This window comes from Dendropsophus ebraccatus, chromosome 14 (assembly GCF_027789765.1).
Source record: "Dendropsophus ebraccatus isolate aDenEbr1 chromosome 14, aDenEbr1.pat, whole genome shotgun sequence".
Classification (NCBI taxonomy): Eukaryota; Metazoa; Chordata; class Amphibia; order Anura; family Hylidae; genus Dendropsophus; species Dendropsophus ebraccatus.
In genome coordinates, this window is record NC_091467.1 from 43017921 (window position 1) to 43041000 (window position 23080).

The 23080-nt window shown below is 45.1% G+C and overlaps 1 protein-coding gene across 1 annotated transcript; it reads left to right on the forward strand.

The window, feature by feature from the left end:
• The first annotated feature begins 1 nt into the window (after window position 1).
• GPS1 (G protein pathway suppressor 1) lies at window positions 2-22411 on the forward strand. Its single transcript, XM_069953692.1, has 14 exons — window positions 2-127; window positions 3964-4056; window positions 4181-4362; window positions 5278-5442; window positions 5578-5713; window positions 5838-5915; window positions 10681-10741; window positions 15365-15450; window positions 15535-15629; window positions 15712-15817; window positions 16829-16909; window positions 18306-18443; window positions 18520-18654; window positions 21646-22411. Exons 1-14 carry the CDS (start codon window positions 95-97, stop codon window positions 21718-21720), a joined length of 1464 nt encoding a protein of 487 aa, XP_069809793.1. The 5' UTR covers window positions 2-94; the 3' UTR covers window positions 21721-22411.
• The last annotated feature ends 669 nt before the right edge of the window (window positions 22412-23080 follow it).

Below are 23080 nucleotides of genomic sequence, written 5' to 3' on the forward strand. Positions count from 1 at the left end.
GCTCGCCTCTTGACAGACTACGCCGGAAGTGTACGGTGCGCAACCCGGAAGCGGTTTGAGGGTCCGGGCCGGAGCAGTGGAAAACGAGGGGAAGATGCCTCTCCCGGTGCAAGTGTTCAACCTGCAGGTGAGAGGCGGTGCTGGGGGTGTGGAGCTGTCGGTGACACTGTGCGGGACGGGACGTGTGGCCGGTGCCCGGCTGCGGCAGGGCTGGGCAGTGTGCAGGGCATGGGATCGGCATGTCACTCATCTGACACTCAGTCCTTAGAGGCAGAGCAGGGCTGATAATGGATTACATAGCACTTCTAATACCCTGATATGAAGGGCACATTGTGTATGTATATAAACTGTCCATTATAGGGTTAAAACGTGCAGTGTGAACAGGCTTCAATGTATCCTCACTTGTGTAATGCTCTGCAACTTTCTTATATACTTCTCCTTCTTCCTCATCTTCAAGATCTTCACCATGTGCTGTAATGGATACCTTCTTACAGCTAGACTGGCATTGCCATGTCATTCCCAAGAAACTCCCACAAAGTATCTTAAAGGGGTAATTCCCACCTCACCTTACATAGATATACTGGTGGGGTTCATGAGATTTAGAGATGCTGGAGTCCGATCATTCAGCATTTGATTACCGGTGGCTGAAGAAATTGGATGCAGCCCTAGGGAGCCTGGGAAAATACAATACACCCTATGCGTTGCACACATCTCTAGTCAAGTTAAAGATTTATGTACATGCATTTGTTTAGCAAAATTACCGCCTCCTCCTTCTGATATGCGGCTCTCGCATGGTTGACAACTCATTGTCTAGGTTACCGACCACCACTCTGCTCTAAAAACAGTGTTCTGGCCGGTGTATATATCACAATTATGTAGCTGTATAAAGAGATAATGTATGTATACTGTAGAATATATACTTTAGCTATATAAAAACCAGCCAGACCATCGCTTTTAGAGCAGAGTGGTGGTCAGTAACCTAGACAATGGGCTGTCAACAATTGGAGGGGTAAAAAAAAGCATCATATTAGGAGACAAGTTTGCTAAATGAATGTATTTGCAAAAGTATTCAACTTTACTACGAATTTAACTATAGTAGTTTAGATGGAAATATCCCTTTAAAGAGTCACTGTCGTATTTTTTATTTTTTTTTACAGAAATCAATAGTCCAGGCGATTTTAAGAAACTTTGTAATTGGGTTTATTAGCCAAATCTGCCATTATCTGCATGTAAAAAGCCCTTTCCCAGGTCCCCCCCTCCTTCCTCTTTTTCATCCACTCTGAAAAATCTGAAAATTGTGACTTGTTGCAGGAGACGTACCCTGTCTGTTCTAGGGAGAGGGGAGGGGGGAGGAGGAAGGAGGGAGTTAGCCGGCAGCAGAAAGCAGATAACAGAGGATTACAGGCACGTAGCTGGGTGACAGCTGTAATCTGAGCTCAGACAGGTCACTGGTGACTGTCACAGGAGATATCCCGTGAGGGATTTGTAGATTAACTCTTTGTTGTCCTGTTTTGGTCTTTTCTTTAGCTCTCTCCATAGGAGAACAATGAAGACAGGGGGGAGAGCTTCAAACTGCTTTTTCATGATAAAAATGCATTTTTCGGATAATAAACCCAATTACAAAGTTTCTTAAAATCGCCTGGACTATTGATTTCTGCAAAAAAAAAATCACGACAGTGACACTTTAAGTCTATGTTCAAACTCTGTCATAATGACGGCCGCTGTTAGTGGACGTCTGTCATTTAATTGTAAATAATGTCCGTTATTTCAAAACAACAGCCGTTATTTGCTGTTAAATGACGGTTGTTCTGTTAACGCGTCCATCATTATGATGGGGTGTGAACATGGTCTAAAGGGGTTATCTGGCTTTAGATAATGGATTGCCTGTTCTTTGGAATATATTGGGGTCCTTCTCCTAGCGCTCCCCGGTGACTAGCTGTCTCTTGGGTGAGCACCGCAGCCCCTTCAATGTTACGGGTTCTCTTCCTATGAGTAGCGGTGGTGCAAATAACAGCTTCCCTTTCTCCTTAGACTACGTTTTGTGTAGCATGTTCTCAAGGCCTTAGGCCTGATTCACACATTGGTAACCGTTCACATTTGCACAGACCCAGTCATTGAAGATAGGTGATTTGTGCCGGAACTACTTGCTTGTTTTTATTTTTTGGAGGGGAGCACAGCCCCAGCTCAGACTCACTTATTGCTTTTCGTTTCCATGGATAGGCTTATATCTTTCCTTTTTAGAAGCTGAGCACCACCTGAGCCCTTCAGTTCTACAATGAGGTGTGCCATTCTATGTCTCCTTTTGATAGATTCAGCAACGTTTACTCATTGTGTGTAACATCTGTCTATGCTGGATTTTAGATAAGAAATAGAGAGAGAAAAAACTGGGCAACCCCTTTAGGTGAAGGAGTCACCATTGAATAAATGGAAATACCAAACCCATCTGTCCGGCCAATAATTCCCCCCCCCAAAAAAAAGACCAGCCCCCGTCTGTGACCTTACCTAAACTGAGTAGAATAGCATACTTGGCTGTTTTTGGCTTCCTGCAGTCATCTGATTGCTATAAGCAGGCCCAAGGGGAGATTTTCACATGGATACAACAGCACGGGGAAGCCAGTGCCGCAGTCCTTTTTTTTTGAGCTGTGGCTCGCTTCCTGCATACGGTGCCGGTCTATTAACGGGCACTGGCCATGGCTGAACCACTGGAGGCCAGCGCCCCTCCCCCTGTGGGAAGAAACCCCCGACTCTCTATGTTGCAGCTCCATTGATTCTAATAGTACATTCGCTTTAAAATAAAAGTGGGTTGGAGGAGCATCTGTGTTATGCAATATTTTTCAGGAATGCCATAAGTGTCCAGATGGAAATGCTTCTTTAATGGGGTATTCCAATCTAAAACACTTTGGGCATAAGTGTCATCCCAGCAGTCCCACTCTCTGCAAATTTGAAAACAATGACATTTTGTCAAATTTGTCATTGTGTATGGAAGCGCTGGAGATAGAGTCCAGCACTGCCATAGACAGAGAAAGGAGCAGCAGGACACATGCACAACCTAAAACTCCATTCTGATATGTAATCAGTTCTCAAAGATCGTGAGGTGGGCCCAGTAGTTGGACCCCCACTGTCTGACACTTATCCTGCTGATAGGGAATCTGTTGTAAGTTGGAATACCCCTTTGCATTCTGCTTTTATACTTGGCAGGTCAGTTTCTTTTGACGTAGCTGTGAAGGTTGGGTTCACACAGTGCTTTTTTTTTTTTTTTTTGTGCATTTTCACTACATTTTGAATGTTGGGACAAAAACATTTAACATTTGCATGAATTGTTACCTCAATTTGCTGTGGTTTTTTACAACAGGTAAAACTGTAAAAATGTTTCACCTGTTGTAGCCACACTGCTTGTAGCCGCATCACGAAATGTTGGCTATTAGAGGCATGCAATATGTCAAATGCTTTATATCCATCCCCCAACTTCCGAATGTAATACAAGCCATATAAGTCATATAATACCATTTTGTTTGGCAGAAATTGAATTTTCAATAATGTGTGTAAACGTGCTCTTCACTAGTGCAAAATGTGTCCAGTTGTGCTTGCTTTCAACAGGATAGCTCTCTGCACTGGATGGAGAGCTCACACAGTCAGGACAGAATGAGTGATAGCTCAAGTTCAAGCTTGCCATTTTTATCTGGGCTGGGTGCCTCCAATTGACCCTGAGCACCGACCTGCCCAGCAGCTCAGTGATGTTGAAGGTATCAGAAAGGGACAGGCTTCAGATCCACCTGGAACTAGCTCAGTACAGTTGTGTTCAGAAATGAGAATACATACAGTCAAATCCTTGCCTATCCTCCTCAGCATACATTGTGTCTTTCTGTATTTCTTACCCTGCGCTCTGCAATGCTGTAATACTTCTTCTATCACATTATGGTCTAGCTCCCAACATAGCTTGACAACTCTGTGTTTTACCACCAGGGGGCTGTAGAACCCATGCAGATTGATGCTGACCCCCAGGATGACCAACAGAATGTCCCAGACATCAATTACGTGGTGGAAAACCCTACCCTGGTGAGTGTATACTGATGTCTGCCCACCAGTGAATTGTCTAGCCTTAGCTATCGTCCCTCTCAATATCTGACACCTTGTGGGAACATATAGGGTCTTTACACTTGTCTGTTTTGTGTCTCCTCAGGATCTCGAGCAGTATGCTTCTAGCTACAGCGGCCTCATGCGTATTGAGAGGCTACAATTTATTGCTGACCGATGCCCTCAGCTACGGGTTGAAGCTCTAAAAATGGCTCTTTCATTTGTGCAGCGAACTTTTAATGTTGATGTGTATGAGGAGATCCATCGGAAGTTGACAGAAGCATCTAGGTGACTATGATAAAGTGGTTAAATCTGTCATTCTCTTATTCCTTCCTTATATTTTCTTCCAGTTCCCTTCTCCTCTTTTCCTGTCTCTGGATTATAGCAGCCTAATCCTCTAATACCCTCTCTTTTCTATCTTCAACATTTCTTTTCTATTCCTTGATCTTTAACTAGTCCTTCTGCATTTCTTTGTGTCCTCTATCTTGCACCCTATCTAAATTTTCTGTCTTTGTCACCCCATTTTTATCCACTAAGGATCCTTTTAAATGAGCAGGCCTATGTACCGTTCTAGCAGATCACTGCTTTTTAAGTGACTTAAAGTGAATGTACCATAAGTAAGTCATACGTTTTACTCATGGATAGAACAGCGCCGTTGCTGTGGTCCTTTTTTTTTTTGAACTGTTACCCGCTTCCCAAGAACAGCCCCACCCCAAGTGGGAGCAAACCCCCCCCCCCCCCCCCACTGTGATATGGCTCCATTAATTCGAATAGAGCCATGTCATAGAGGAACGGGGTTCCCTCCCTCTTGGGACGGGACGGCCTGCCTCCAGTGCTTCCTTCCCTGGCCGTTGTCCGGGAATAGAACGGACAACGACCGGGGGTGAATGTGCAAAACTTAAAGCGAATGTACTGATGATTTTGCAGCCAGGGCCACTTAAATGTTTACTGGATCGTCCATGCTGCACTTCAATTACATCATTATTGGCTGCACATCTGCTGTTCATAAGGGGAGATGTGAGGCTGACCAGTGATGATATTAAGAGCCCCACAATCCCAGTGATCAGCCAACAAACAAGTGATTGATTGTTTATTCATTGGCTTATCACTGTGTAAAAGGTCTGTAACTGCATGTTCTCCCACCTTGTTTTCCATCCCTAGTATTGCCTTTCTCCAAAGCATTCACATATTGTCTTTGTATAGGGAATTGCAAAACGCACCCGACGCTTTGCCTGAGGGCTCTCTGGACCCCCCTCCTCTGGACACAGCCTGGGTAGAGGCAACACGTAAAAAAGCACTTCTGAAACTGGAAAAATTGGACACAGACCTAAAGAATTACAAAGGGAATTCCATCAAAGAAAGCATCAGGTACCAACGAAATGTTCTGAAGATCAATGAAGGAGCACATTCATTTATTTACTCCTTTATGTATATAATGGCATGCAGTAGGCAGCTACAGAACATTTTTACCACTGCTTTCTTATTAAGGTTCTCTTTTTACAGGAGGGGCCATGATGATTTGGGGGATCATTATCTGGATTGTGGAGACCTAAGCAATGCACTGAAATGCTATTCCCGTGCTAGAGACTACTGCACCAGCGCTAAGCACGTCATCAACATGTGCCTGAATGTCATCAAGGTGAAGACTTGCCATCATCCTACCTGCTGTTATAAATTTCCACTGCATTGTGTCATCTTATTTACTCATAAGAGTCTTGCTATTGTGTTTTATTGCTATTCTTCTCTTTATAATTCCTCCGTAGGTCAGTGTATATCTCCAGAACTGGTCTCATGTTCTCAGCTATGTCAGTAAAGCAGAGTCAACTCCTGAAATCGCTGAGGTGAGCCTTTCATCTTCAAGCCTTTCTAATAATTCCAGGTCTCATTCTTATCTTGTTTTTTTTGTCTCCATTTAACTTGTATAGCATATATGCTGGGAAAAGCGCATGCACTAAAATTAGGGGAAATTATGATGTGATCAGAGCCTTACATTTAAAGCTATGTGCATATAAATTAGTGACGTAGTCAGGCCTGTATTTAGCATTCATGCTGCCCTAGGCACCTTGCTTGCTGAGGCGCCCCCCCCCCCCCCGGCACTGGCTGGTTACATGCATGGTATATACCCTGGCACTTGTGTGCCGCTCTGCTTGATGCCCGCTATTCTCATCAAACAGACGTGATGGAGGAAGGAAGGAGGCCGGGGACGTCTTAGTTCGGGGGCCGCTTCTGTCCAGTGTGGGACTGGGGCACCTGGGGCCCACCAATATAGAACCAGTGAGACACGACATGCTGACCCCGCTCCTTTCCTGAATTCATCTGTATCTGTGACAAATCCCTACATTTATACAGCTCTCCGGCTATGCTGGGAGTTGTAGTCTCTGAGAGGACAACCCTGTAATAAATCACTGTGTGCTGAGACTCCTGGAGGCTGCAATCTGTGGGTGACAACCATCAGCCCTGAAGGTCCAGCAATACATCTGTCTACGCTGTACTACAACTCCCAGCATATCCTGAGGGCTGCAGACTGTCAGCAGATGCTGGGAGTTCTAGTTCCTGTAGCTGTTGTAGTTGGGTCCTATACACTGGATGCTTTGTGGGAGATCAGAATACAGAGATCTGTGGGGGCTCAGTGCAGGGAAGTGACCCCAGAACATCACTAAGATATAGGGGGAGATGTTTTTGTTCTATCCCCTATTAGTGATGTTCTGGGGTCACTTCCCTGCACTGAGCCCCCACAGATCTATGTATTCTTATATGCCACAAAGCATCCAGTGTATGATGCACCTAGGACCCAACTACAACAGCATATCCTGAGGGCTGCAGACTGTCAGTACATGCTGGGAGTTGTAGTGCCTGCAGCTGTTGTAGTTGGGTCCTAGGTGCATTATACACTGGATGCTGTGTGGCATATAATAATACAGAGATCTGTGGGGGCTCAGTGCAGGGAAGTGACCCCAGAATATCACTAATATGGTAGGGGGAGATGTTTTTGTTCTATCCCCAATTAGTGATGTTCTGGGGTCACTTCCCTGCACTGAGCCCCCACTGATCTATATATTCTTATATGCCACCTAGGGCCCAACTACAACAGCTGCAGGCACTACAACTCCCAGCATGTACTGACAGTCTGCAGCCCTCAGCATATGCTGGGAGTTGTAGTGCCTGCAGCTGTTGTAGTTTGATTCTAGTTTAAAAGTTTGCGCTAGTGTACTGTAGTGTACGCGGGGCTGTGTCAGTACACTACCGCAAACCATACACTGACCCATTTAGACCCCAATGGTACACAGGCTCTGCACACTATAGAATTGTTTACAATGCAGTTACTTATGACTCACAGGTGACGTCTTCTCCCATTGCCGTTGCTCACTTTTTGCTTTCTTCTCCATCTGGCGCAACCATCATGAAGTCTTCTCTGACCACAACTCGTCTGCAGGCGGGCAGCTGGGGGGGGCTGAGGAAGGGAGGCAGCTGGGGGTGACTGGGGAAGGGAGGCAGCTGGGGGGGGCTGAGGAAGGGAGGCAGCTGGGGGGGGCTGAGGAAGGGAGGCAGCTGGGGGGTGGGGCTGAGGAAGGGAGGCAGCTGGGGGGGGGGGCTGAGGAAGGGAGGCAGCTGGGGGGGGCTGAGGAAGGGAGGCAGCTGGGGGTGACTGGGGAAGGGAGGCAGATGGGGGTGACTGGGGAAGGGAGGCAGATGGGGGTGACTGGGGAAGGGAGGCAGCTGGGGGGGGCTGAGGAAGGGAGGCAGCTGGGGGTGACTGGGGAAGGGAGGCAGATGGGGGTGACTGGGGAAGGGAGGCAGCTGGGGGTGACTGGGGAAGGGAGGCAGCTGGGGGTGACTGGGGAAGGGAGGCAGCTGGGGGTGACTGGGGAAGGGAGGCAGCTGGGGGGGCTGAGGAAGGGAGGCAGCTGAGGGGGACTGGGGAAGGGAGGCAGCTGGGGGTGACTGGGGAAGGGAGGCAGCTGGGGGTGACTGGGGAAGGGAGGCAGCTGGGGTGACTGGGGAAGGGAGGCAGCTGGGGTGACTGGGGAAGGGAGGCAGCTGGGGTGACTGGGGAAGGGAGGCAGCTGGGGTGACTGGGGAAGGGAGGCAGCTGGGGGTGACAGGGGAAGGGAGGCAGCTGGGGGGGGGCTGAGGAAGGGAGGCAGCTGGGGGGGGACTGGGGAAGGGGGGCAGCTGGGGGTGACAGGGGGGAAAAGCTGGGGTGACAGGGGGGGAGCAGCTGGGGTGACGTAAAGGGGAGCAGCTGGGGCAGGGCGAGAATCTGGGGAGGCAGGGGGAGCATCTGAGGGGGCAGGGGGAGCCGCTGGGGTGGCAGGGAGAGGATGGGGGCAGCTGGGGTGGCAGGGGAGAAGCTGGGGGGACAAGGGGAGAAGAGGGAGCAACTGGGAAGCAGAGGAGCAGCTGGGGGCACAGGCAGGGGGAGCAGATGGGGGCAGGGGGAGCAGATGGGGGGCACAGGCAGGGGGGGCAGATGGGGGGCACAGGCAGGGGGAGCAGATTGGGGCAGGGGGAGCAGATGGGGGGCACAGGCAAGGGGAGCAGATGGGGGCAGGGGGAGCAGATGGGGGGCACAGGCAGGGGGAGCAGATGGGTGGCACAGGCAAGGGGAGCAGATGGGGGCAGGGGGAGCAGATGGGGGGCACAGGCAGGGGGAGCAGATGGGGGGCACAGGCAGGGGGAGCAGATGGGGGGCACAGGCAGGGGGAGCAGATGGGGGCACAAGCAGGGGGAGCAGATGGGGGCACAGGCAGGGGGAGGAGCTGTGGGGGGGAAGAGGGAACAGCCGGGGGCAGAGGCAGACCGGTCAGGTCCCCCCAAAGCAGCTTCGGGGCGTCCGGGGTGAGCTCCTTCCGGCACACGCTGCTTCTATCTCAGGCCGGCAGCCCCGCGGTGCCCGAACTTCTTCCTGCTGCAGCGCTCGTGACGTCATCGCGCCAAGCAGGAAGAAGTTCGGGCACTGCGGGGCTGCAGGGGTGAGCTGCGGGCCTGAGATAGAAGCAGCGTGTGCCGGAAGGAGCTCACCCCGGATGCCCCGGGGCTGCACAACGGTGGCGGCGGTGGCGGCAGCGGCGGTGTGGGGCCCCCCCCCCCCCGGCCGCGGACAAGGCACCCGCGGTCCGGTACCTAGGGCGGCGGGGGTTAAAAATATTTTTTTTATTAAAAAAAATATATTTTGATCCCTGTAGGTGCCGCCCCCTGCAGGGCGCCGCCCTAGGCACCGGACCACGGGTGCCGCAAATACGGCCCTGGACGTAGTAGGTGTTTAGTAGAAATGCCCTACTGCTTTGTTGCTACAGTCACTACATAATTATGGGGGGAATTCATCATCGGTGACTTTTTTTTTTTTTTTAACACCAGTTCTATTACACTCTACTCGATAGTCAAGAACTTTCACTCTAGTTATCTTGAAGTCCCACATGACTTCATAATTGAGGTCTGCTAAGGTCATAATTGTCATAAGGTCATAATTGAGGTCTGCTAAGTCAAGGAGTGAAGGATACAAAACCACGAAGTTCTATCTGTATCATGTGTTTTGTAGAAGTCAAGAAGTCACACTTTTTTAATTAAACAAGCTGCTGTGCAAAAATTAGCAACATGATTTAAGGGGTAAAAGAAATGTAAGTACCTCCCTATGTGTCTTCATAGTTACAGACAACACCTGTCCTCCACTTCTGGTTATCCCACCCGATGTACATTAGCAAAAAGTAGAATTTTTAAAAATGTTTTAGGGTACAAACACGCACAACGGATCCGCAGCAGAATTCTCACTGCGGATCCCTGGCCTGTAATGTCTATGGGCAGACATTCTCGCAGCAGGATGGACATCCCACTGCAAGCATGTCAGGAGACCGCCCTGTTAACCCCCTTCCGGAGCTTATACATCACCTGCTCCAGGATCCGGCTTGCTTTGGGGGTTTCCGTCTAGACGTCCCACTCATCCAATTAGTGTGCTGCCCTGCCAAAGCCACTGATTGGCTGAGCGGGACGTCCACCTGGGAACCAATGAAGCAAGCCAGATCGCAGAGCAGGTGATTTATAAGCTCCGGCCGGATGTTAACAGGGCGGTCTCCTGACATACTCGCAGCGGGATGGACATCCCGCTGCTAATATGTCTGCCCATAGACATTACAGGAGCATTACATCCGCAGAGGATCTGTTGCAGATCCGTTGTGTGTGTTTGGACCCTTAGGGTAACTTCACACGTACCGGATTGGCAGCGGATTTCATGCTGCAAAATCCGCTGCGAATCCTGGTGTAGTAAAATTGAATGGGTCACATACCCGCAGTGGAATTTATATTCTTCTGCCAGTATGTGACCCACCCCCTTAGCCTGTGGCCGGTGCATACATTACCTGCTCGGCACCGCTGCTGCATGTAAGGCTCCCAGCTGCCATGCACTGATTTGCTGATGGGGACCGACGGAAGCCTCACATGCAGCCGTGGCGCGGAGCAGGTAATGTATGCTAGGGGCTTAAGGGGTTAAAGGGGCCGGGTCACATACTGGCAGTGACACTGGTAACGACAGTGACACTTTAAAGAGGATATTGGGTCCACACTATATCAGTCATTTCCTTTGTCTGACTTTTGTTTCTTGTGGTTTTACAGCAACGAGGAGAAAGAGACAGTCAGACCCAAGCCGTGCTAACCAAACTAAAGTGTGCTGCAGGTCAGTATTATATAGGCAGTCACCTTACAACAAAGGACATATCTTTTCTTAGTACTTTGCAATGTGATTTTCCTATTACTTATGAAAACATGGATAAGACTTCACGCTGTGTCTGGGCTATACATTACTGCTTGCATGCTCAATGTTTCCATAAGCTTCCATTGCATCGTTTTGGCATCTGCCTGGCTGGTATGTTGGTATTTTATTTATTTTTAAAAGTGTACCTAAACTTATAAACAGACTTTTGACATGCACCATAGTGTGAAAAAAATGTTGGAAACCTACACTCCCTACGGTGAGTAAGCCACAAGTGATTAGTTTCTATGGGCAATTCACTGAGAATCTAACTATAAGACAGCGTGATAAATCTTCCCCTAGGTGTTACCATTCCTCTCGACAGTGGCATGTTTCCCTGCATGGTGCGGCACTGTCAGCAGTGGCTTGATGGCATCCGAATAAACTGAGACTTTCTATATTGACAGTATTGAGCTGATTCGTTTATTCCTTTTAATAACAGTATAAAAGATAAGAGAATACTCCACACACAGTCTACATAGAATCATATTAAACTCTAGACGAGTGTTTACAGCTGGCGAAAACCCTTTTCTAACCCTACTTATGTGTTCTTCATCAGTAGACGATTCTGCACCTAATGTTTCTATTCACACCCAGCCCTACAATGATGATGGAAAACTCTGCACTGAACTCATTATGGTTCTGTCACCCTTGCCCTCCTTCTTTTCATCTGTCAGACATAGCTACAGGACTTGGCTGTCTCATTAAACACTGCACATCCTATCTCTCCATCTTATCGCTCACATCTTACCTTTGTAAAGTCTTTCAATGAAATTCTCCTTTCAGAGCTGACGAATCATGTCTGTTACAGAGGAGATGACAGGAGTTATTCAGTGTGTGGGGAATGTAATCCTATTCTGATGTATAAATCTGCTTTCTGTATAATGGTACAAACCCACTTGACGTATTTGCTGCGTGAATCAGTCTTAAAAATAAGCAGGCAAAACGCAGGTTGGCTTTATACGATTGTTCTGCATTAAAATACGCAATTGCGTATTTTTGAAGCGTGAAGCTACATGCGTTTTTCACACAGGTTGTTAACAACTGATGCTTTGCTAACAACAAGCTTCACGCTTCAAAAATACGCAATTGCGTATTTTAATGCAGAACAATTGTATAAAGCCAACCTGCGTTTTGCCTGCTTATTTTTAAGACTGATTCACGCAGCAAATACGTCAAGTGGGTTTGTACCCTAACACTGTATCTTACAGGTACTAAGAAAATACTTTAAAGTGTCACTGTCGTATATTTTATTTATTTTTTGCAGAAATCAATAGTACAGGTGATTTTAATAAACTTTGTAATTGGATTTATTAGGCAAATATGCCATAATCTGCATCCAGAAAGTCTTTTTCAGCACTTTTACATCAGTCGAGCCCTGTCTAACCTATGGAGGGAGATTAGTTGCCAGCAGAGAACAAAGAATTACACAGTGGGACTTGTGTGAAAGCTTGTATTCAGAGGTCAGAGAGGTCAGTGCTGACTTCAGAGGAGATATCCCGGTGATGTAGCTGTAAATTCACTCTTTGTCGTCCTGTTTTGGTGCCTCATCTTCTCAACCCCTCCCCTCTCTATAAGAGAACAATGAAGACTGGGAAGAGCTTCAAACTGCTTTTTCATGATAAAAAATGCATTTTTCGGCTAATAAACCCAATTACAAATTTTAACCACAGTGACACTTTAAGGGCATATTTCCCAAGATGTTCAAAAAAAGCCCCCACATTGCAGTGTTAAAAATCCCATGTTTTACTTTCCATACAGTATAGCTGCCAGCAACATTGATTACTTTAGAGCAAATAGGAATAACAGGTAACCTTTATTTAAGGGATTGTCGCACCATTAGGATTTACCCCCTATCACGGGGGGGCCTTACTGATGGGACCTTCACTGTTTGTGAGAATGGGGAACCTAGTTCTCCCATCAGAATAAAGCAGTGATCACACTTGTGCCACTTCAATCATTCTCTGTGGGAGCTCGTACCTATTTTCAGTGGCTCTCTTAGAGCAAATAGTGAATTACAGGGCTGTCACTTATGTGTACCACCTCTCCATTCTAATGGGAAATTTGGGTCCCTGTTCTTGACATTTTAGTGGATCCCCAGCAGTCATACCCTCTGCAGACAGTTATCCCCAACCTGAGGATAGGGATAACTGCTAGTGGTGGAACAACCCCTTTAAACATCCCCATACACATAAGAAAACTTTTTCAAGCATGCCAATATCTTACAACTATCTCCCAACGTAAAGAGGACCTGTCACCCCCCGTGCCGGGCTGACAGGCTCCCGACCCCCCCCCCCCCCCCACCCACCGCTAGAGACCCCTATACTTACCTGATCGCCCGGGGGGGGGCAGGTTCCCTTTTAAAGTTGATATCAGCGGAAAGAAGGATTGGACATTTGTCATTCTGATGCCCAATCCTTTTGCCGGGAAATTGTAGTTTTGCAACAGCTGGCGGGCCGAAGGTTCCCCAACCCTGTATAGTTAGATGCGGCGCAGGGATATCAGAGAAATGACAACTCCACAATTTTTCACACCAACTTTGTTGCCCACCAGCCATTGCTTTCTGCAGTAACAGATAGGAGAATGTCCCCTCCCATCCTATTATATGAAAGCCTATTATATGATTTCCTGCTGACTGCTCTTACATTAAAGAGCACATTCATCCCTGGTTTTGGGATTAGCTGTTAATATTAAGGAAAAGAACTTCCTGTCTATAAGATCCTGTTTAGGGAGTACAGAGAATAAGCTTATTGTAATTGCTCTAGTAAAAACCTTGACCAGCATATCTATCCCCTATGGTATCACATGACTAAGGCTCGCCATAAACACTAGGTTGCTATTCCTCCTGACTCCTTAATACGTATGTTTCCTGAGGTTGGCGTGAGCTGCTATCAGACACCTCTTCCAAGGACAGATTGGTTGGGCATAAGGAAATCCAGCAGCTCATTCCTTCTTTTCCCTAACATCTGCACTTTTGGGCAGGGCTGTGGAGTCGTTGAGTTGGAGTCGGAGCTAGCTATGCTGGAGTCGGAGTCAGACTTGGAGTCGAAAAAAAAATGTACCGACTCCAACTCCAGCTTTAAAAAAAATCTTTAAAAAATGTAGAATTGAATTTTAATATGAATTTTACAAGTTTTGCTCAGGAATATATATTATGAGCAACATTCTAATAGGACACTGGCCCTATTACATAAGGGTGGTCAGGGAATATATCAGTAATAGGACACTGGCCCTATTACATAAGGGTGGTCAGGGAATACATCAGTAATAGGACACTGGCCCTATTACATAAGGGTGGTCAGGGAATACATCAGTAATAGGACACTGGCCCTATTAGATAAGGGTGGTCATGGAAAAGTTGTCGGTCACTATTTAGCAGTTTGTTTCTGAGCTGGAAGATTCCATTGTGTGGGGGGAGATCTGTGTTTTTCTCTTCCTGGATGCTGGATGACTGTATGTGAGCAGCAGTGTAACAAAAAGATATCCTGTGTAATATAGAGGAGGAGTAGAAGACTTAGGGCCCTATTCCACCGGATGATTATCGTTCGTATAATCGTTAATGATTAACGATCTCAAACGACCGCTATTGCGAAAGACCTTAAAACTTTCAATCATTTCCATGGAACGATAATCGTTACTTATGATCATATTTGCGGTTGTTTTTTCTTCGCTACTTCTTCGCTATTGCGTTCGTTTCTACTGCGAACGACCAAACAATGTCTTATTCAATGCGAACGCTTTGCGAACGAGCAACGATAAAAATAGGTCCAGGTCTTATAAAGCGATCAACGATTTCTCGTTCGGTCGTTAATCGTTAACTGCATTTCAACCGAATGATTATCGTTTAGATTCGACCGATTTAACGATAATCTGAACGATAATCGTCTGGTGGAATCAGTGTGGTGTTTTCTCTCTGGGAAAAGATTGTGTGTTTTTCTTCAGTGTTCAACGGCTGCAGCTGTGTGTGTGTGCGCGTGCGTGTGCTATGGCTGCAGTAGGCTGTGTGTGTGCTATGGCTGCAGTAGGCTGTGTGTGCGCTATGACTACAGCAGGCTGTGTGTATGTGTGCTATGGCTGCAGCAAGCTGTGTGTGTGCAAACTATGGCTGCAGCAGGCTGTGTGTTTGTGTGTGTGCTATGGCTGCAGCAGGCTGTGTTTGTGTGTGTGCTATGGCTGCAGCAGGCTGTGTGCGTGCTATTGCGCGCCCCCACAGTGACCTTCTATATCACTGTGTGACCTCTATATCACTATGTGTGAGGTGTGTTAGGCCAATATGTATGGCCAGTTTAATAGTACCAGTTATTATTATTGGTAGGTACAGGCATGCAGTTAGGATGGGATATACCCTGACACCCCTAACAAAATTTCATACTGATTCCCTGCCCTGAAGGCACCATAAGACATAAGCTGTTGTGTGGCAGCCTTTATTCTGTAGATATATTGTTATTGTGAATGAAAATAGCAGGTTGACAGGTATAAGTATCAAATGTAGAAAATACAATTCCTTGCCTAGGGCGGAGATCTTAAAAATCTTATCTATTATTTCAGGGCTGGCAGAACTTGCAGCTCGAAAATACAAGCAGGCAGCAAAATGCTTTCTGCTGGCATCATTTGATCACTGTGATTTTCCTGAGGTAGGTTCCCGGCCCCATTCTGGAAACCCTCATAGTATCTTCTCAATTTCTCCTTATTTTGCCTCTCCCTCTTTCTCTCTACAGCTTCTTTCCTCTAATAATGTTGCGGTATATGGGGGGCTATGTGCCTTGGCCACTTTTGATCGACAGGAGCTTCAAAGGAATGTGATCTCTAGCAGGTGAGTAGGGGGCGGTGTGCAGTGAAGGATGGGTGAGTGATGGCATTGTTTAGTACAATATACTATTATATTTTATCTGTAGTTCGTTCAAGCTTTTCCTGGAGCTGGAGCCTCAAGTCCGCGATATCATCTTCAAATTCTATGAGTCTAAGTATGCATCCTGTCTAAAGATGTTGGATGAAATGAAGGTGAGTGAGAGGACAGGCTTTTATTCTGAGGGTTTCTTATATAAGCGACAGTTTTAAAACTGAAGACCTAGAACGTAAAATAGGAAAATAGTTGAATGTAGGCCATAGTTTTTTTGTTATTTCTGGAATGAACCTTAAGGCGAATATACCATCAGTTACTTTCGCTTTAAGTATTACATATGTATAAGTGATTGCCACGTGGCGTTTAAGTGTAAGTGACAGGAGCATCTCCTCTCACTTACTGATCGGATGGCCTGACTCCCGGAGGTCCCTTGCCTTCCTCCATGCAGTCAGGTCTTCAATTTTCTGAAACAGTCTGCCACATTCCACAGGTAGGCTCTATTAGAAGATCGCAGATAACACTGATCCCTGCTATGCTATGGCATAGCAGTGATCAGTGTAAGAAATCTAATATAAAAATGTAAAAGTAACGTGGAAAAAAATCAATAAGTTTTAAAAAATGTCCCGAAGCCACTCCCCCAATAATAAATTACCCCTTCCCATCTTTTACATAAAACACAAAAAATAATAAAGTTTATTAACATATAATATACCGTAGTGTGCATAATCGTCTGATGCTAATAAAAATAGTAAAACATCAGAAAACCTAATAAACATGCATATCGCTGTGTTCAGACCAACCTGTAGAATAAATAAATGGAACACCCCCACCCCCCCAAAAAAAATTGTGGAATCGCGTTTTTTGACCCAACTTCTCCCCATAAATTATATTTTGGGGGTTCCGTCATTCATTTTATGGGAGATTAAAAGATGCCATTACAAAGTACACCTGCTACTCAAAAAACAAAGACCTCACATGGCCCTGTAGGTGGAAAAATAAAAGAGTTATGAGTCTTAGAAGGCAAGGAGGAAAAAACAAAAACACAAAAGTGGCAATTGGGCCGGTCCTTAAGGGTTTAATGCTTTTTAACCTGAGACTAACACATCCAGTCTACATACTTCATGTTGCATACCCTTATCAGTCTCATGTCTGTAACTTCTTTCCCACAGGATAACCTCCTTCTGGACATGTATCTAGCCCCTCACGTCCGGACACTGTACACTCAGATCCGGAACCGTGCCCTCATACAGGTATCTTTTACGTACCACTCCGTCTTTTTATGTCTTTTACACAATGATTGTTGTTCTGATGCTCTCTGCTGGGTTTCTCCTTCCTGCTGCTCCTTATGTTACTTCTGCTGCTGCCGCCCGCTGTGCCTGTTCTTAACATATCCTTATGTTATATTTCATTCAGATCTCCTGCTGTTACTTTTTTCATTTCTCTTCCCACCCTTGCTATTATTTCATGGCTATGCTCTGCTGTTCCGTGATTGTTTAAAGAGGTCCTGTCACCACACCTGAGCGGTCTGTTTTAGCAACTACATGCAGTGCCCCCAAAATAGCAATTCTGGAACATCTTATAGCTCTGTGTTGTGCCGTTCCTCTGTTATTCTTACTGGACATGTATGGCTAAATAACCAAATGGGTTTTACCAATTGAGGGGAGTGTCCCTGCACAGTCTGGCACCGTCAGCTCTGATTCAATATTGTCAGACAGTGTAGGGACATGCCCGCAATTGGTAACACCCAGTTGGTTATTGAGCCATACATTTTTAGTAAGCATAAAAGAGACATCATAGAGCTATAAGAAAAGATACTTTATTGGCATTGCAAATATTTCCTAAACGGACAGGTGAAAGGGGTACTCCAGCAAAAAAAAGTTTCTTTTAGATCAACTATGTCAGAAAATGCCGGAGATTTGTAATTTACATCTGTTAAAAAATCTTCCAGTACTTATCAGCTGCTGTATTTCCTTCAGGAGGTGGTATATTCTTTCCAGTCTGACACAGTACTCTCTGCTGCCACCTCTGTCTGTGGCAGGAACTGTCCAGAGCAGTAGCAATTTCCCCATAAAACCTCTCCTGTTCTCCAAACTGGAAAGAATACCCCTTCATGCAGAACATACAGCAGCTGACAGGTAAAAGAAGACTTGAGATTATTTTTTAATAGAAGTAAATTACAAATCTCTGACACTTTTTAATTTTGAAAGATTTTTTTTTTTTGCTGCAGTACCCCTTTAACAGTGACAACAGGTCCTTTAAACTATATTTGGTGTTAAAGTAAATTTTAATGATAGGTTTATGCATAATGAGTGACACATCCTCTATACTACCTGAACCAAGATAATCTGCTTTATCATATTTAATGGAAATTAATGTAAAAAATCACTATTAAAGGGAACCTGTCACCCCGGGCAGCCCCCCTGAACCCTCCCTACCCCTGGACAGGGCCCGCTTACATAACTGCCAGTCCTACCGCAAAGATCTGGCCACTGGCTCACCTGCAAATGAGCGGGGATGAGTCCGGTGGCCATAGGAAATTACTGGAGCAGTGCAAATATGTCATAGTGGATTTTGAGCTTGGAAGCTAAATATACATATTACATCTTTCTCTATTACATGTTTAATGTTTTCTTGTATATCCCTCAGTACTTCAGTCCATATGTATCAGCTGACATGTTTAAAATGGCGACTGCATTTAACACGACAGTGTCTGCGCTTGAAGACGAATTGACTCAACTCATACTTGAAGGATTGATAAATGCTCGCATTGACTCTCATAGCAAGGTATGTCCTTTGAATATGAAAGCACATTTCCTGGGTAGTCAGCTACTGCTTTAATGACATTGCCTGTTACTTACAGATCTTATATGCACGAGACGTTGACCAGCGCAGTACTACGTTTGAGAAGTCATTACAGATGGGGAGAGAGTTTCAGAGAAGAGCTAAAGCAATGATCTTACGAGCTGCTGTTCTGCGTAACCAGATCCATGTCAAGGTAAAACATAGGAATGCGTGTAACATAAGTATACCTGTCATGATGGTCCTGTGTCCAGACTGGCGTGCCGTCACAGCTGACTCTGGAAGATAGTCTCACACCTGGCGAGTTCTGTGCAGGTGCCCCATTATTTAGGATAGGTAGCCTATAAAGCAGACAGTCAGGACAGTTCATGGGCTGCCATGTACAGTACTGTACTATACTGGCTGTGCTCGACGACATCAAAGCTCCTGTGAATGTAACCACTACTGCAAATTTGCTGCAAAAACCCCTACTAAACATACAAAGCTGTTCCTGGTAAATAACAATTTCATTTACATAGCGAGCGCCAACATATTTTGCAGCACTGTACAAAACTTGTTATTACTCACATCTGTACCTGTTCCCAATGGTACTTGCAGTCTAATTTTCAAGTTAACCTATGCATATGTTTTGAAGCGTTGGAGGAAACTGGGGCCACCTGTAGGAAACCAACACAAGCATGCAGAGAGCATAGAAACTCTTGCTCTTAGGTATCTGAATCAAAGATTTCAGCTCTGTAAAGTAACCGTGCTAAAGACTGAGTGGTCATATCCCCACCTATGTGATATTAAAGGGGTAGTGTGGTGTTTAACCTTTATTCACTAAATAACACACATTACAAAGTTATACAACTTTGTAATGTGTGTAATTTAAGTGAATGGCCCCCTTCCCCGTGTTTCCCCCACCCCGGAAGTGTTGTGCATTATACTTACGTATTTCCTGTCGACCCCGGCTGCCATCTTGGGTGGGCGACGTCATCTTCGGGAGGCGGCCGGACCGCTCCAGCCATCCCTCATGCCGGCCCTTTTCTGCCGCGTCATCAGCTGCTCAGCAGCAATTGGCTGAGCATAGTTATGCCATTCACTTAAATAACACACATTGCAAAGTTGTAATGTGTGTTATTTAGTGAATAAAAGTTAAATGCCGCATTACCCCTTTAATGATCTATAGGCATAGCCTTTATGTGACTGATCTTTGCATAGTTCATCCACCGATAACCATACAGATTTAGGTTTCACTGATATTGATAGAGATGTCTAAAGTTCTGTACACTAAGAATATTTTTCCTTTTATCTCTATATAGAAAATCTTTGAACTTGGGTGGTTGCATGGTAAAAAGAAAAAAAAAAAAACATATCACACATGTTCTTTTATGTGATCCAGCTTAAATGGATTCTGTCAGCTCTAATTTAGATTCCCTTTTATGTAATACTGGTAGTGTGGAGGTCTGTGCTGTTCCATTCAGCCATCAATCAGGCTTGGTGCATACAATACAAGATTAAATTACACACTTTTGGGGATACAGATGTCAGTAAATGTATTTAATGCATACAGAGTGACTTTTCCTGGTGTTTGCTTTAAACAGAAATGGCTGTATGCTGCTTAGCAGACTCTTATGGGGCTGAGTTGTGATACAACACATTGTCTGCAAACAGCCTTTACAGTGTTTTTGGAAAAAGAAGTTATGTTTTTTGTAATTCTGTACAACTTCTTTAGAGGGGTATACCCATCTAGGACATGGAAAGGACATGGTATAAGTGTCCCCTAGATAAGGGTCCAACCTTTGAGACCCAAACCTATCTTCAGATCAAAGACTTCCCAGCCTCTCGACCTGTTTGTAGCTGCCGGGGTTGGTCAGGAAGCTGAAAACAGCCGTTTGTTTAACTCCCACTGACTTTAATGGTAGTTAAAGGAGAAGTCCGGCCAAAATTAATTTTTGGTATGTTGTTACTTATGAAAAGTTATACAAATTTCTAATGTACATTAATTATGGGAAATGCACATATAGGGCTATTTCCCTTAATTCAGTAGATCAGGAAGTGTTAGAATTCTCTCAGATACAGTGACATCACGACGAAAGGTGTAATTCCTATGGAGTGTCCAGCAGGGGGCGCTCTATATATAGAAGTCTATGGGACTTTATTGTTTCTACAGATGTCTATGTAAAATAATGTAATGTAGTGTACAGTATGCTTTATTGAATGAATACATCTATGGAATACTGTGGGGAGCAAGTGTCCTTGCTCCCCAAAGTATTGCATAAATGTATTGATTCAGTACATTAGGATATCACAGTAAGCCTGCCGCATGCCCGCTGATCCGCTTCATTCCCGCCGCAATCCCCCTGCCCGCCGATCCGGACTATATACACTGAACTACAGCTCCCATCATCTGCTCATACTATGAACAGATGATGGGAGCTGTAGTTCAGTGTATATAGTCCGGATCGGCGGGCATGCGACGGATCGGCGGGCTTACTGTGATATCCTAATGTACTGAATGAATACATTTATGCAATACTTTGTTCTATACATTCTATAGATGTATTCATTCAATGAAGCATACTGTACACTACACTACATTACATTACTTTACATAGACATCTATAGAAACAAAGTCCCATAGACTTCTACATATAGAGCGCCCCCTGCTAGACACTCCATAGGAATTACACCTTTCGTCGTGACGTCACTGTATCTGAGAGAATTCTAACACTTCCTGATCTACTAAATTAAGGGAAATAGCCCTATATGTGCATTTCCCATAATTAATGTACATTAATAATAATATTTATTTGTATAGCGCCAACAGATTCCGCAGCGCTTAAATTAGAAATTTGTATAACTTTTCATAAGTAACAACATATCAAAAATTAATTTTGGCCGGACTTCTCCTTTAAGCAAACTGTGTAGCCAGGAGTTATGCAAACTGCATAGCTTACAGGGTTAGGCTATGTTCACACTACGTAAATTCCGCAGAAATCTCGGCTGTTGTTACAAATGGTCAGAGAGGCTGTCGACACTGAGACCCCCAACTGATCCAAATTTTTTAAATTTATGTGCAAAATGTCCAAAGTTCATTTAAATAACAGTAATACTTTAAGCCTCGTACTTCTGCTTGCATTAGATGCATTATTTTTTATAGGTGCATTACCATGTATTTACTAGGCTTATATCTCTCTCCATTTAGTCACCTCCCAGGGAAGGAAGCCAAGGAGAACTGACACCAGCAAACAGTCAATCGCGGCTCAGCACCAACATGTGACCGCACTATTATTCTGCACTCCTGGCCCTGTCGTCTGCACAGAACCACCCAGGGCGATCAGATTATACTGCAGAGACATTAACCACCTGCTTACATTACCTTCCCATAGGCCGCTGTGTTTTTGTGAGAGCTTGACAGGAGCTGCATGGTTTGTCTCAGTGGTCTCAGTTTATTGGACATGATCGCCTTGCTCTCTCCAGTGGAATTAGAAGAGTAGTGATGTAATGCTGAATCTATATCTGGATGGTTTCCAGGTAGTGGCTGCACAGGGGCAGAACAGAAAAGTAATTGTGATGTAGGTGGCAAGGAACAGTCACAGTATCATCTTCCTTTGAATGTTACCAAGTGCATTCAGCAGCTTATGTGTTAGACACTACCATGTTCTCAGGTCCTCGCTCCTCCCCCACATCTTGCTTCCTAGACCCATCTCTTTACTGGTTCTGGTTCACATTCTGCCAATCGGAACCAGGCTGCACCCTTCATAGGTCCAGAGACTTTAACACTGCAGTGACTGCTACCAACTCACTCAAAAAAGACACTGGCTCTTCCCATTTTTCCTTGGTGAAGACAGGACATATGACTGCATTATTATCCCGTAGGAAAAACTTCTCTGCCTCCTTATAAAGCATTGCAAGTTACATGTTCCTTGTTTCTTCTGGTTTGGAATTAAACATGTTCTTGTTTTTGCGTTTTTTTTCTCTCACTGTGACCTATTTTACTTGTTTTTTATGGTTTATGTTTGTTTAGCCACCATAGCAAATATAGGAGGGATACTCAGCTGAAGACTGTGGATTGAAGCACGGCTGGGGGCACTGTCTGTCCAGGCCCTGCGTACCTGCCATCACCATGTCTTCTCTAATGCATCTAGCAGAATTACTGTTGGGGGTGGCTGGCACACATGCTCCTTATGCTAGTAGTGGTAAGTATACATTTTTCAGCCTGTACTTTACTGGTCTGATTTAGGAGCTCCAGCTTTCTCTCTAACAAATAATATATTTGCAAAGAAATAGTTCTATGAAGTTTTAGCAACATTATTAGCAAGCTGAAATCTTTACTACTGGTATTTATCTACTACAGTGTGTTTTAGAAATAAAGAGCATTGGTCAAAAGTTACAACATATGACAGTAACGTTTTAAGACCTATAAAAAAAAATGCACCATAATATATGCAAAGTATGTTAATAGTTTTCAAAGGTCATGTTCAGGCAGATTTCTGGCATGAATTTGTATGTGTTATGATTAGTATTGAGCAAACTTACCAAAAGTTCATCTGAACCCTGACGTCCGGAGAAGTTGGATGCTGCCTTAGGGTGTCCCTGACAACATGAATACAGCCGTAGGCCAGGTTTACATGCTGTAA

Coding starts and splice junctions, on each gene's coding strand:
- GPS1 (XM_069953692.1), top strand. CDS start 95: ATGCCTCTCCCGGTGCAAGTGTTCAACCTGCAG. Junction 15,818..16,828: donor AGATGTTGGATGAAATGAAG/GTGAGTGAGAGG, acceptor TCTTTCCCACAG/GATAACCTCCTTCTGGACAT. Junction 18,444..18,519: donor GCATTGACTCTCATAGCAAG/GTATGTCCTTTG, acceptor TGTTACTTACAG/ATCTTATATGCACGAGACGT.